A 16,307-nucleotide genomic window follows, 5' to 3' on the forward strand; every position below is an offset into this window, starting at 1 on the left:
GGCTCACACCTGCAATCCCAGCTACTCAGAAGGCTGAAGTGGGAAGATCACTTGAGGCCAGGAGTTCAAGACCAGCCTGGGAAACAGCAGGACCCTATCTCTACAAAAATTTTTTTTTAAACTTAACCAGGCATGATAGCAAGCACCTGAAGTCCCAGTTACTCAGGAGGCTGAGGTGGGAGAATAGCTTGAACCCAGGAGTTCAAGGCTACAGTGAGCTGCAATCATGCCATTGCACTCCAGCCTGAGTGACAGAATGAGGTCATCTCTATCAAAAAATTAAGAAAGATTAAACGTCTACTCACTTAAACTCGTTAGATGGAGGTTTCAGAAACTTTAGTGTTTGAAACTCAAGTTACAAATGTTACAGGTACATCATGACATGGTGTGGCTCCAGTGGCGCAATCGGTTAGCATGCGGTACTTATAGGACATGGCTCCCTGCTCCATGGAAGAGCCCCACAGCACACAGGCCTGGCCGTCCACTTCATCGCTGTGACCTGGGTTCTTTGCTTTGCCTCTCAGGACTGGATGGGGCTTCAATGGGTCTCACCTATGACCTGATGTAGTTTAAAGGGGGGTGACTGGGTGTTTGTAGCTGAAGAAAAATAAATTTTGTGTTTGTTGCTGAGGGGAGCAAAGGCCCACAGCCTGACACCTGTTCCCTGAGGAGGCATAAAAGAAACCTGGGGAAAGGAGAATGGTTGGTATCAGTGCACAAACTACAGACCTACCCATCACACCGCTAAGCAGTAACAGAGGCACAGGGAGTGACACCAGGTGGCTGGCCCCGGCAGGGATGGGATGCCCTTAGAGGACTCCAAGTCAACCTTAGAAAAGAGGGTGTGGGGATCAGGAAGCTTATCCTCGGCACATGCATGCCACCTATGTGAATGGAGGAAATAAAAAAATAGCAAGGGAAGCAAGTGGGGACGCTGGGATGAGGTGGGCCTGTCCCTCCCTCCGTCCCTCCTGTGCAGCCATGTTGTTGCCCTGAGAGAACTGCAGAGTCTTAGAGCTCTCTCCTGTGATTAAAGGTTGTGGAGAATTAAATCATAAACCTTTCATCTCTGTGATGCATGGCTCATCACCATACACGGGGAGGTGCTACCCACTGTGTCACTTTGTCTAATTTGAGTTTATTAGACCCTGGGCTGGCAAAGCCCAGGAAACTCACATGACAGATGCTATGTGAATGTATGTTAGCTATCACTGTGCGTTTAGTAGACTGGACTTTTCTTAGGGAAACTGAAGGCAGATTTAATCTTTAGGAAAAAAGAGAATTCACCAAGGTAATAATGTTTGAGTATTCCCTTGAAAACTGAGAAGCTGGCCATCTACAATAGGAACCTAAGGAGAGTCTATGGCTGTGTTTATAAAAGAGGTGAAGACATCAGATGTGTGGGCTTCTCTCTCAGGAAGCAGTGTGAACAGGGTTCACCATCCCCAAAGGGAGGTTTCTGCAGAAGAGCTGGGAGAACCTCACAAACAGAATAAGGGGAGCAAGGATGGTGTGCTCAGCTCATTCCGAGGGCAGGAGAAGGAACACACCTCACATCCTAAAGCCGATCTCAACACTCCCTCAAGGATGCTGGTGGGTCTTCCCTGCAACAGCTTTGACTGGCTTGGGTGAAGCCACCCACCCCTACCCGCCAAGGCCATTACCTGCTTTCCCTTCACCACGTGCTTGGGTACTGGCACCCTGACCTCCAGGTCAGTATAGTCCTGTGACCAGGTGTAGTTCTCTCGGACAGCACCATTGTAACTGTCGGGATTTTTCTGGAACTGCTCCTGAATCCTGAGAAAGAATAAAAAATGTGATCCCAGTCAGCCATGCCTGAGCAGAGGACCCCATGGGCAGCCTAGCCCATGCCACTCCTACATCCTGGAGACGTGACCAACTCAAGTTTCATCTCAAGTTCACTTGCTCTGGCATCTGCAAACTCCTCTTCTTTTCAGGTGATTTCCTTTCTGACCCTCCTACATGGTACCCATGGAAATCACAGGACAAGGGCAAAGCTACAGAAAAGAAACCCCAGTGCAGCATCCTACAGTTTAGGAAAAGTGTCTGTGACCACAGTCAAACCATAGCTGGTGCTGCCAGCCTTCACAGTACTGAGATCCAGGCCTGTTAATTCACCAGAGGGCTCTTATTAATACAATCCTTAGGCTCATGAGTCCTTGGTTTCTTATAAACTGCTTGGCAGGGTCAATCTTTAAAAAAAAAAAAAAAAAAAAAAAGAGGCCAGGCGTGGTGACTCACACCTGTAATCCCAGCACTTTGGGAGGCCAAGGGCGGGTGAATCACCTGAGGTATGGAGTTCGAAACCAACCTGGCTAACATGGTGAAACCCTGTCTCTACTAAAAATACAAAAATTAGCTGAGCATGGGAGCACATGCCTGTAATCCCAGCTACTTGGGAGGCTTGGGCAGGAGAATCGCTTGAACCTGGGAGGCGGAGGTTGCAGGTTGCAGTGAGCCAAGATCACACCATTGCACTCCAGCCTGGGCAACAAGAGCAAAACTCTGTCTCAAAAAAAAAAAAGGCAAAACCACTTCATCCTGCAGCTGCTAAACTTCAATCCTAATCCAACCCCTAGCCTCTATTTTTTCATAGTAAATAAATAACAGCTAAAAGGACTGCATTAAAATTGTATGCATCATTGTTAAGACATAAGCAGTATGTTTAATGAGACAGCCTAAAAAACTCAATCAAGCAAATCTTACTGTATAGGCCTGTTATAAACACAGCACTAAATACAGATAGGCCTACCAAGAAGAAGCTGGTGTTAAAAATAAAATATAATATTTTCCATAAAATGTAACAATGCTAATAATATAAACACTATGTAAGTTTAGACTCACAAGTCCATTATAGTGAACTGAAGATCTAAATTACAGACAAAAGCCTAGTCATGGAGAAGGCAGCAGCTATGAACACAGAACATTCCAACAGTAGGTGCATCTCAGTCAACTTCTCCAGGGCCTGCTCAGAGATTAGCAGACAAAACCTGGCAGGGAGACGGCCCCATGGGCTTGTAAACAATGTGTGCACTATGATCTGGTTCACACAGGAAAACACAAAACTACATGTATCTACATCTATATAGATGCACATACAAGACAAGGGTTGGGAAGGGGTGGTTCAAGAGGGCAGGCTTTCTCTGGCCAGAGTTCTAAGACAAGAACATATTTACCTACTGTGGGTATGCCCTGCACACTGTCTATGCATGAAGCTGGGCCTCCACCACGGCCTGAGTCCTCTGGGCTGGGCAATAGTGGCTGTTAAGAACTGAATTGGGTCCCCTAAAATGCTATGTTGGAATCTTAATCCCCAGGACCTCAGAATGTGACCTTAATAAAAACAGGGTCTTTACACAGGTGATGCAGTTACAACAAGGTCATTAGGGTGGGCCCTAATCCACTATGACTGATGTCCTTAAAAGGGGGACTTTGGAGAGATGACGTGAAGGCCATGTGGAGACAATGGGGTGATGTGCCTATAGGCCAAAAAACGTCAAGGACCGCAGGCCACCACCTAAAGCTGGAAGAGGAGAGGGAAGATCTTCCCCTAAGACCTTCAGAGGGAACATGGCCCTGCTGACACCTTGATCTCAGACTTCCCCTCTAGGAACTGTGAAAGAATCAACATTTTTCGTTTAAGCCGGCCATTTTGTGGTACGTTATTGTGGTAGCCTGAGCAAACACAGTGGCTAAGGAAACTAATTTCAATCAGAGGTGATATTCAAAATTCAGCACTGAATATTGGCAGGACTAGGCACTAACCAATCAGAAGAGATGTCAGCCTTAAACTACTCACACAGGCGGGCCACTGTGGGACAGAGAGATGACATACAGAAACCAGGAGTTACATAGGATTCCTGACTGAATGACATGAGAAAACAGGGAGGGGGGAAGGAAACTAAACAATGCTCAATAGGTTGAAAATGGACAGCAAAAGAAAGATTTAGATGCAACCAATAAACATATTTTCAAAGACTATTTAGTAATATGAAGAAAGCTTTCAATATACCATAAAACTGAAAAGGGGGTATTATTACTTTTAAGTATGGTATGACTTTAATTTTTAAGAAGAAATATATAATATACACACAAGTGTGCACATATATATGAAAAAGACTGAAAGGAAGCACATTAAATCTTTGTGGTTATCTCTGATAGTAGAGTAACAGGAATCTTTCTTCTTTGTACCTAGGTATTATCCAAACTCCCTAGAATATGTAGACATTTTTATAGCCAAGAGAAAAAATGGTTCTCTTTAAAAAATGCTAACAGGAGACAGTGATGCACCCTGCAGCCCCTGTACCCAGTTGCGGTCCCACGGCCACGGCAGCAGCACTAGCCTGACCCTTGGAGCAGGGTACGAAGGAGTCAGACACAGAAAGGGGGACTCACTCAGACCCCAAGTTTCCACAGGATCCTTCTAGGTGAGCACTGACAGCAGCTTTAAGACTCATATCTGACATAAATATGCTTAAACATGCAGAGAATATCTCCAAAAGAACAATAGGGTAGCAGCAGCTACCTTTATGGCTGGAAACTGGAGACTTCTTTTCATTGACACTTTTGTACATACATTACCATTTGAAAAAAGTCAAAATTGTGAAAATATATAAATAAAATACACACATACACACACACACACACACACACACACACACACAAGACCAACATGGCCCCAGCACTTGGCAGAGATCAGGGAGTAAACATGAAGACTCCTCAAAAGTTGGGAAAAAGAAACGGCTCTCTCAAGAAAGGAGAATGAGTATAATGCCGGGGGATATCCTTGGGGACGCTGCCGCCAGCAACAGTGCAGTCACTCGGCCTATACCACCAGTGATGCCCACATGGGTTCTGCCTCCTCCAGGGCAAAAGGCTGTCAGTCTCTGCCTTCGAGTGAGGGGGGACATCTGACACCCTTGCCACTACACGCTGCAGTAAAGCTGTATGCTTTTGGAAAGGGCTCTGATCACACAGAACCTGCCTAACCCCATCCTCCTGCCGTGTCCTCAGTAGCCCTGGCCTGGCTCCTCTTGCATGGAACCTGCAGATTCCCTCCAAAGGAAGCAGGAGAATCACTCCTAAAACAGCCCTTGCAAGTTGTTGGGTGCTTTTTATAGTGCTCTGAATGCACATTCTATTTAAATAAGGTTGATTATTTCCAGCCAACAGTATGTAAAAATAAGCATCCTGTCAAGTGCAGGTGTCTCTGGCCCCCACTGTGCCACTGTTGGTCACCCCTGCAGCTGCAGGCCTGGGCACATGGTAGGAGGCAGGGGAGGGAGCATCCATGCTTCAGCACCAAGGGTGGGAGTAGGAAAGTGAGTCAGCAGTCAGGTTGAAGATTATGGAGTAGGTCTCCCTGCAGCTCCCACTCCTGATGAGCTGGGATAACAAGGTTCTAAATGTGTTAAAGGAAAAACACAGAACAGGCTCTGTTGGGTGCTGTGGGTAGCAGGGCCCTCTGTCTCCTTGGGGATAGGCCAGACCCTTCCTGGCAGACTGCAGGCCTAGGCGCTCCTGAGTGTGGCAAGCCAGGCACCAGGGTCACCTGCACAGGGAGAGCTAGCAGCACTGCCACCAGGAGTCACTGTCATGCAGACAAGCAGTTCCTGAGTAGGTGAGGTTTCTGACCGGGTTCCTGAGACTCATGGTCAGGAACCTGACCTACCCAATCTGCCTGTTTGAGTGCTGCCACTAGAAACAAAAAGGTCCTCTCTCCTTCCTTTTTTTTTTTTTTTTTGAGATGGAGTCTCACTCTGTCACCCAGGCTGGAGTGCAGTGCCACGATCTCGGCTCACTGCAACATTCGCCTCCCAAGTTCACATGATTCTACTGCCTCAATCTCCAGAGTAGCTGGGATTACAGGTGCGCACCACCACTCCCAGCTAATTTTCATATTTTAGTAGAGATGGGGTTTCACCATGTTGGCCGGGCTGGTCTCGAAATCCTGACCTGAAGTGATCCGCCTGCCTCAGCCTCCCATAGTGCTGGGATTACGTGCGTGGGCCACCGTGCCCAGCCTCCTTCCATTTGTTTTTAAAAACCACAGGATTAGGCTAGGCTCACACTTGCAATCAATCTCAGCGATTTGGGAGGCCAAAACAGGAGGATTACTTGAGGCCAGGAGTTTGAGACCAGTCTGGGCAACGTAGGAAGACCCATCTCTACAAAAAATTTTAAAATTAGCCACACATAGTGGCACACACCTGTAGTGCTGGCTACTCGGAGGGTTGAGGTGGGAGAATAGCTTGAGCCCAGGAGTTCAAGGTTATAATGAACTATGATTGTACCACTGCACTCCAGCCTAGATGACAGAATGAGACCCTGTCTCTAAAACAAAACAGGATCAGACAATTCTGATTTTCAAAAAGCTAGTGGCAAGTATGTAAAATGAAGAGTAAAAGGAGGTCAAAGACCTAACCTGAAGAGTTTTGTCTAGGAAGCTAGAGCCCCAAACCTATAATAGATTTATAATTCAACGAGACAAGGGCTGACCTCAAGCTCTTCTCCGGAGAGAGAATGCCTATGATAGGCACTGACTGCCTGACTAAAGGCAAGGTTTGGCTCCCCAAGTCACAGCCAGTGATTCCAAAGCGGAGGTGTTTGCACAGAAATGTCAAGCTTGCTGCTCCCCACTTCCCGCCCCCTGGGGCTCAGTGATTGAGGCCCGGTTTGTCAACCCCCTCTCCACCACCCCAAATACAGCTGTTCTTTCATGTTTCTTGCAATCAATCCTGTCTACCCTTTAAATGTTCACACTCTTAACTACATTGCCCTTAACTACATTGCGCAAAAGCCACTACTCTGTGCAAAGATGACAACATCCCTGTCACCCTCATCTCCTTCCATTATCCCAGGTGTAAGAGCTGTCACACCTCACCACCTGTTGACCTCACTGTCCCCTCAGGAGAGGTCCCACAACATCTGGGTGCAATGTATATATATGTGCTAGGGTCTGAAATGTTTGTGTTCCCCTAAAACGTGTATCTTGAAATCCTAACCCCGAAGGTGATGGCAGTAGGAGGTAAGGCCTTTAGAAGGTGATTAGGTCATGAGGGTGGAGGCTCTGAGTGGGATTAGTGCCCTTACATGGAGGCCTCAAAGAGCTTCCTCATCCCTTCCACTATGGGAGGACACCACAAGAAAACAGAGATCCATGAATCAGGAAGCAGGGCCTCCCCAGACACTGAATCTTCTGGTGCCTTCATCTTGGACTTCCAACATCCAGAACTGTGAGAAGTAAATTTCTGTGGTCTACAAGCTACCCAGGCTATGCTATTTTGTTATAGTAGCCCAAATGGACTAGGCCAACGTGTGTGTGTGTGTGTGTAGTACATGTGTGTGGCATGTGTGCAGTGCACTGTGTGGTAAAAGTATGTGTGCACTATATGTGTGTGTGGGGTACGTGTGTGCATACAATGTGTGTGTGCCACATGCATGTGGCTGGTGCATGTGTACCTGCATGTGCATGTGGGCACATGTACTGTGTGTGCAGTTTGTGTGTGTGGTGCATGTGTGTGGTGCACATGTGCATGCAATGTGTGTGTGGCATGTGTGGTGCATGTGGGCATGCAGTGTGTGTGTGCTATGTGCATGTGTGTGGTATGCATGTATGCACACAGTGTGCATATGCGTGCATAAGGTATAGTACGGGCACGCAGTATATATGTGTGTGATGTACGTGCCATGGGTATGAGGCAACCAGCAGACGTGGCTCACTCCCTCCCTTGAAATTCTCACCTGTCTCTTATCAATTTTCTTCTCATCTCACTGACCTGGCACATCCCAGACCTGGATGGCAGCCATGGCTGCGTCTCTTCTCAGTTTCTTCACATGCCACTGTGATTACATTATTCTCAACAACCTCATATGGCTCCCCACGGCCCAGGAGACAAGGCCAGGGCCTCAGCAAGGCACTCGAGGTAGCCCATGATTGAGTCGTCATGACTCCTTCCTCCCTTTTTCCTCCTGCTCCCACAAATGAATCCTCCTCCTCATCTGTCAACTCTTCTCTGCCTATGCTCAATCTCAACTCAAGATTTCTTCCACCTGATGGAAATACGGTGAATTTTCTTCTGGGTTTCTTCATTTTCAAAGCTTTACAAAATAAGCATTATTATAAAAATGACCCATCCTTGAGGCCCACTGCCCTGCTTCTGAAGCCTAAAACTCATGGTCTGCCAGGCCCACTTCCTACTTCTCGGTTTTATCTTCCTAGGAGTGTTCACTCCTGAGAGCTCGTCCACTCATGCTGATTTCAGTGCTCAAAAATGACTCGATGCCTGGACCCCAGCCCTGGGCCCCCAGCTGCCAGGTCTGCCCCAACTCCAGCAACCCAGACGTAGCCTGGGCCTTGGTCTTGGCCTCTGCAGCCTTCAACCTTCTCACTTACAAAGGGACAGGCTGGAGCCAGTCACTACTCCCAGGCTTCCACACAGACAAGCACCTCACACTAACCAGCCTTCCTGCAACTCTTGCCAGATTCGTCTGTCTAGAGGGTGGTGCCTCCCTGCCTGCTGCCCAGCTCTCACTGAGGTTCCCCTACCCGCCAGGCTCCTTTCATTGTTGTGCATGCATTATTTCTAAGTTCATGCTTCTTTACTAGCAGGGATGTGACCCCCCCCCCCCCCCCGCAATATCAGGCCAACTGTGGATACCCTGCCACCTCAGCCAGCCACACAAAAGGTTCGATGCCAATGCAGCAAGCAGCCACCCCAGGCCACGGGCTCTGGTCTCAAGTATGTCCTACAAATCAATGTCTCCAAGCCAGTCCCCTAGCAGTCAAGCAGTTTCCCTGAATGCTCTGTGTGTCCGTGGTGTCCAACCTGAGGTCAAGCCCAGCTTCCCTGCACAGCAACCAGGTAATGGTGACTAGGTCACTCAGCCTCTCTGTGCCTTGGTCTCCTGACCTATAAAATGGGAACACTAATAGCATCTCTCCCAAAAGGTAGCTGTGAGGAACAAACCATTTAAAATGACTAAAACAAGGTCTCGTGACACTCAGTATTGCTTTCTCACTCACTGCTTTCCCTTTAGAAAGTCTTTGGCTATGGAAAGAACTCACTGAGCAGCTTTTATGACTATGGGATGATTCTTGAACCCTCTGAGACATTTGGAGAGAGAAGTTATATCTTTTGCCTAGTAATTTTACACTTCTTTATTGCCTAATAATTCTACACTTTTTTTAGATTTTTCTAAAAATCTAGTATCAATAATTTTATCAATACCTGATTGTTACCTGTTTAGCATCTACCACACTTTGGTCTTGCAATGACAGTAGCCTGCCTACTTTAAAGACAATGCTAACTCACCAAGAGGAGAGCCAGAGTTCCTGGAGATGTAGCTAGTCCCCAACCTGGGACCAGAACACACACGGTAAGCCTAGCCATCTTCCTTACAAGTGGGGAACTGTCAAAGACCAGGAGGGTCATGCTGAAAGGACACATGAGCCAATTTCAGAAGGCTCCCTGCTGGCCAAAGACGGGACAATCAGAAATAAATAAATAAAGTCCACAATGGACTGAAGCACGTAGCATATTAAAAATCCATGAGTTCATAAAACGAAATCTCCAGGGGTCACTTTGGTGATCAGAGAACAGCTCAACTTGAAAAGTCATCAATAAAATGGTTCCATAGGAACTGTAATTTCAGAAAGGCCATTCCCCTAAATAAGAATTCCAGATAATAAGCAAAGAATGTAAAACACAATGAGAACATCACTATCTTGCACCATCTTCTGTAATGAAGGCAATGAGTCTGGCAACTTTCATTCATTCCTGGTGGGCACCAGGTGAAAAGCTGAGGAGGAATCTGTGACAGAAGGATCCAGAACACCCCAAATATCTGTGACACACATGCCATGTACCTCCTGAGAGGGCCTGCCTATTGGGTACCCCTGCCCCCAACACAGGACCTCGAATCCATTCCAACCTACAGGTCTGAATACCACTTTACAGTAAAGACGAGGGGCAGAGAAGCATGGCCATCAAAACCAGGAGCACACAGTCAGCCAGATCTAGAATCAGGGAAATTATAACAGGCTAAGTTCTAAGTTTTTTGGACAAATAAGTGGCATGGGACAAAAAATGAGAAGGGGAACTACCCTAAATTAAGAATCATAAGATCTATCAAACAAATTCAATGTTTAGACCTTTGCTGGGATGCTAATTTGAAGAAAAAAAAATTTTTGGAGACAATCAGGAAAATGTGAATATAGATTGGGTATTAGATGATTTTAAGGAATTACAAATTTGTAAGATAAGATAATTATATTAAATTTAAGTCCTTATTTCTTATTGAAGTATTTACGGGTGAAATTCCATGATGTCTGGGATTTGTTCTATCAAAAACAAAACCAAAAGTCTGAGAGTAGGGAGAAAGATGAAACAACAACCATGTCGTGTTGCTAAGTGATGAAGCAGGGTGAAAGTTTCGTGGGCGTTCATTATGCTATTCCCTCCTTTTTGTGTACTTCTGAAAATCTAAAGAGTTTGTCTTGGCTATACAACTAGGAGCAGAACTTCTAGGTCAAAGGATATATACATATTCAACTTTAAGAGATAATGCCAAACTGTTTTCCAGAGGGATTGCCCCAATTTACTCTCACCAGCAAAGTGGGTCATGCTACAGAACTACAGGATCCATGCTTTGTACTGTCAGACTTTATACAATCTTGCCAATTACATATATATAAAAATAGTTCTCAATATAGCTTTAACTCACATTTCTCTGCTTATTAATGGGGCTGAACAGCTCTTCATACACTTATTGGTCATATATGTCTCATCACCTGTGAAATTCCAGTTCATGTCTTTCACTATTTTTGTCTGTAATTTCTTTGATGTGTAGAAGTTCTTTATATATGTGGATAAGAATTATTTGTTGGTTTACAGTTTACAAATTCTTTCTAGTTATAAGTTGTTTTCATACTTTAAGGACGTCTATCTGGTCAACACAAATTCTTCATTTTAATATAGTCAAACGCACCAATCTTTTTTCACATTAACATTTTTATATACTCAGAACTCCTTCCTTCCTTAAAGTCTAAAAGAGAGTTACGTCATTTTTCTACCAATATGCTCTCATAATTTTTTTTTATTCTCTACTTGTTATTACCCCTTTTTCTTTTCTTTTCTTTTTTTTTTTTTTTTTTTGAGACGGAGACTTGCTCTGTCATCCAGGCTGGAGTGCAATGGTGCGATCTCGGCTCACTGCAACCTCTGACTCCTGGGTTCAAGCAATTCTCTTGCCTCAGCCTCCCAAGTAGCTGGGATTACAGGTGTGTGCCACCACACCTGGCTAATTTTTGTATTTTTAGTAGAGATGGGGTTTTACCATGTTGGTCAGGCTGGTCTCAAACTTCTGACCTCATGATCTGCCCACCTTGGCCTCCCAAAGTGCTGGGATTACAGGCGTGAGCCACCACACCTGGCCATTACCATTCGACCTTTGTTTCTTTGTAAATTCTCTTTTCTTCTCTCAATAAGTTGTACCAGAAGTTCGTCTACGTTGATGTTTTTTTTCCTTCAAAGAACCAATTTTTGCCTTTTGCTGATCTTCTGTATTTGCCATTTAAAGTCCAGCTGAGGAACACAGAGGAGAGAGACCCCAGGGACTACCCTGTCACTGACCTGACTCTGGCCTGTGTGGGGGCCACAGGGGTTGGGGCAGCCCCACTGATACTGTTTGATTAGTCAGGAAGGCTCCCTTTAATAAAAAATTCTTTTAAGAAGTATATTTGAAAATGTGTTTCACATTTTAAAATTAACTTTGTAGCTACAGTTAAAAAGAACTAGATGATTCTATATTTACTGAAAATAAATAAGGCAAGATACTTGGAGTCACTGATAATATGCCCACTAATACTCTGATAGATTTAAATGCAAATTTAGGGAATACTTTTGACAATCTGTGACAGATGGTCAGCCAACATCAACAAAAATCAGTATATTTACTATAAAACTACTTTAACTTAGTAAAAATGGAAGTTTGTACAGTGAGTTTTTTCTTAAATTGTGTTATTTTAATGAGGGAAAGAGGCTTCCTAATTTTTTAGCAGTATTTAAGTGTGAAATATATATTTTAAAACAAAATTAGATAATCTACGCCATAAATATGTCAATATAAGAATTCTGAACTAAGCTGGGTGTAGTGACTTACGCCTGCAATCCCAGCTACTCAGGAAGCTGAGGCAGGAGGACTGCTTGAGGGCAGGAGTTCGAGATCAGCCTAAGCAACATAGTGAGAGACCCCCCCATCTCTTAAAAAAAATTCAGAATTATGTAAGTATCTTACCTTAGTCTTTACCCAATTTTATTTTCCTGTTCATTCAAAATCAGAAAAATTAAGACCAGCTTTACTATTTAAATTCTCAAAAGACTTCCCATGTGAGAAAAAATTAGGCCAAAGAAAACTCCTAACACTCAAACCTATAGTACCTATAGTATCAAAAAAGATGCATACCAATGACACAATTATTTCTCAGAAATGTCCTTTTCAGAAGTAGAGAAAACTTGGAAGCTTTCTAATTCATCCACAGCTTACACCCTAGATTCTGAATCCCTTTCCTCAAAATCATAGCCTTGTAGACGTTGCACCAATCCTAGACTGTCCTCAACCAGCCCTAATCAAGACCCCCCCCACCCCACCCCACACCCAGTGCTAATTCTGACCCCACCCTATACCCAGTGCTAATCCACACCCCACCCTCATATCAAGAGAGTGCTAAGAGAAGGGGACTGTAGACTTGTATACACAGCTGGAGGATTTAGTCCCCAGAACAGTATTTTTCAAAGGGGAGGTATAAAATCTCCTTAGCAGAGCAGAACAGAATAAAATGGAATGAAATACGCAAGATACACTGCCAGAAAAAGAGCAAGCTCTGTTTTGTGAAACTGCCACTATGCAGGTACGTGCATACCTGGAAGCCTTGTTAACATGTATTTCTCACTATAACTACAGGTTGCAGCCAAAGTTTAAAAGCCACTGGCCATAAAAACCTATCACATTCATAGAAAAGGAGGTAAGAACAGAAGTTGTTGCTACACCTCGGTGAAGAGGAGGCCAGTGAGGCAATGAACTAACAGAGGGGCCCACAACAGCAATTACAAGCAGTGCATTAGGATGACTAACTCAAAAACATACAGCAGGAGGAGGAGTAGCGAGTGAGCACTGAGCAGTGAGAGCGGGTGGCCTGGGGGAAAGAAGGACATACCAATCATCATTGGAAGAAGGTGAAAAACTGGGGGCTCATAACCACAGCAACAACAGAAGTGAGGACACAGGATTCTGTTGGCCAACAATTTGTCAGGGACACATCTACTCCATGACAAAGAACTCACCTATTAAAAGAGATTGTTAAATGCAGGTGACAGCTCATGTTTAGTTCCTATACATCCAGGTAGAGAGGTAAAAAAGAGGCATGTGTCACAGTGGGGTAGTAAACACACATCCATGTCCTGGCTTGGTCTGCTGACAGGGCCTAGAAGCAGGAGCCACGTGCCCTCTGAGTGCCCAGATCTTGGTTTCTAAATACCATTCAATAAAGGGAATTGGGCTCCCTGGACAATTCCTTTGGACAATGGCTGATTCTAGGACTGGAACAGAGAAAATACAAGATAAACCCAGAGAATCCTGTAGTGCCAGAAAGTAAGGAAGTGCTTAAAAAAAAAAAAAAAAAAACAGTTGGGGAGGGGGTAGGGGGATGCAAAGATGTCAAAGAACTCAGAAGCCACAATGGCCAGAGCTGGAACAGTGTGGGGGGCAAAATAAATAATACAGTAGCAAAGAATAAAAGAACCACCCATGAGTCCATACTGATATAAGTAACTGAATAAATTATAATGAACAAATGAGGGAAGGGGACAAATCTTCCTAATGGAAGTCCAATTAAAAGTGTAGAAGGAATGAGGGAAATAGGAAATTGCCATTAAAACATAATTGCCAAGAGCCACTGATGATGCTAACATCAGTAGGACCTTAAGGAAACAGGATATTTGCATAATCTCTAAGTCAGTATCTTCCCCCAAAATATTTATCAATTCCTTGTAGTGGTTTTAACATATGCTAAGAATTTAACAAATAATTTGAAACTCCTCCATCCTCCTAGGAAGCAGGATTAATGCCCCGCCCTTCAGTGGGGCTGGACTTAGTGGCTCTCATGAACAGGGTACAGAGAGGGGACAACGGGCACATGACATTGGAGGAACCTGGCCAACCAGCCTCAGCCACATGATCCAAGCAAACGTCACAGTAATAATTCATGTTAACATCATGTACCTCCAATGTGACATGATGAGAAAGACACCTCTGTGGTATTCCTCTCCAAATCCATAGCCCTGAGTCTAATCATAAGAAAACACTACATAGACCCAAATTGGGAACATTCTACAACATACCTGGCCTCTTCAAAAGTGTGAACGTCCATGAAAATCAAAAGAAGATGGAAATTGCCACAGACTGAAGGTGACAAGAACATAATGCCTAAATGCAAGGTGACTCCTGGATCTAATTCTGGAATAGAAAAGGGACACTAACTAGTGAGAAAACCAGAAAAATTGAAAAAAAAAAAAAAAAAAAAAGCCTGTGATCATTATTACTAACTTGACACAGGATTTTTTTTTTTTTTTCGATTTTTCTGGTTTTAGTTAGTTTTCACAAATATATCATGCCAACTAACATTCAAAGAGAGGGAAAGGGGAGGAGGTTTAAGTCTGCAGCTGTGACAATTCAGACCATGGGGTTCAAGCCAGCCCATAGTTTGAATCCTGGGCTTCAGCTCATACTAGGTGTGTTATCTGAGCAAATTCCTCAATCTCATTAAAGCCTCAATTTCCTCATCTATAAAATGGGAACAATAATGATCCCAATTCTTAGCCTGTTGTGAGACTTATAAGCTCTTACCTAGTCTTCTTGCATGTGAGCTCTCTCTCTCACCAACATGAGGCTATTAGTAATACCTGAGTTAACAGTTTCCTTCCCTTGATACTGAATCACAGTCCTAAGCAAAAAGGTTTAGCACCCATTTTCAACTCAAGATGACAGTATTTTTCTCTTTTTCCTCCTTTTCTTCCCATCTCCCATATTCCCACAGTCCCACCAACTTTGAAAAGCAAATAAAAGCACTTTTCTCTGCATAATTTCCCTGCTGGGTGCCACTGTTCACAGCACTTGATATAGCAAATTCTGGCAATGCTTTCCCATTTGATTTATCTAGAAGGTTGTTATTTACTGCTCCTGCTGTTTTGGGGGCGAAAATGTTAGTGGTCTACCAAGAGGACTTTCCAAAAATAACAAGACGTGTTTTCACAACAGTCAGTATGTGGAGGGCACTGTCATGTTGGTTTCTTAGCTTTACTCATAGCATGACAACACTGGATTTTTAGGGATTCTTAGACTAAACTACTTTGATATGACTAGTGAGGTTATCTTTTGTTTTCTTGAAGATATTATATCCTGGGAGGACTTTCAGTACCAAGAACCACCCAGTCTTCCAGGGAGAAATGAATTCCACATTGTCCAATTTTGCTCCCGCCAACAATAGCACCAATTTATTCTGCCTGGATTATGGAAGCATCAGAAACCCTACATACAGCCCAGTCAAAGACTCGCCATGTCTACCTGCCCTGCCCAGCCTCTGTTCAGTCTCTGGACTCTCTGTGCCACCCTCGCAGCTAGGACTACCCACACTTGGATCCCAGGCTTCAGGTCAGGGCTCCATAACTAGCCCACACATCAGAGCCGGCCCCACCTGCCACTCAAAGAGTACTGGCCCAGGTACCCTTACTGTTGTAGGTCCCAGGACACAGATGGGAACAACGTGGGACTTACAAACTTGGAGTTAATCAAAAGTGATTAAGTGGCTCTCAGAGCCTCTGGTCAACAGAGAAGGCCCCTGGGAGGAGCTGGACATTCACACAGAACTCTGATAAATGGCAAGACAGGGCCAGCTATGAAGACCACAGAGATGAGCAGCCTAGACAGTGTCCCACACAAACTCCTTGATCCACAGCCACAGCACTGGCTCAGGGCTCATCTTTGCCTCCAACTCACTGTGCCCTTGGGTTCATATCTCCATTTTCACATTTATAAAATTTACAAAATGGGGGCACATGAGTACCTTCCTCAAAGATGTTCCTGGGGTTAATGAGTGAATAGATACAATGCTCAGAACAGTGTACGACTCAGAGTAAGTGTTAGCTGCAGTCATCACTGTCACCATCATTAATATTTTTACTGATGTAGATTATTAATACAAATAATATTGTTATCATCAAAGAGGAGAA

The 16,307-nt window shown here is 44.4% G+C and overlaps 1 protein-coding gene across 2 annotated transcripts in view; it reads right to left on the reverse strand.

Annotated features, from left to right (window-relative positions):
- NUDCD3 (NudC domain containing 3) overlaps nucleotides 1-16,307 on the reverse strand; it is a 106,669-nt gene that overhangs the window by 41,848 nt on the left and 48,514 nt on the right. For both annotated transcript variants that reach the window (XM_003805229.5, XM_063605709.1), the window contains exon 3: nucleotides 1,665-1,797. In XM_003805229.5, the coding sequence (XP_003805277.1) occupies nucleotides 1,665-1,797 (133 nt within the window). The remainder of the gene's footprint in view (nucleotides 1-1,664; nucleotides 1,798-16,307) is intronic.

This window comes from Pan paniscus, chromosome 6 (genome assembly GCF_029289425.2).
Source record: "Pan paniscus chromosome 6, NHGRI_mPanPan1-v2.0_pri, whole genome shotgun sequence".
Lineage (NCBI taxonomy): Eukaryota > Metazoa > Chordata > Mammalia > Primates > Hominidae > Pan > Pan paniscus.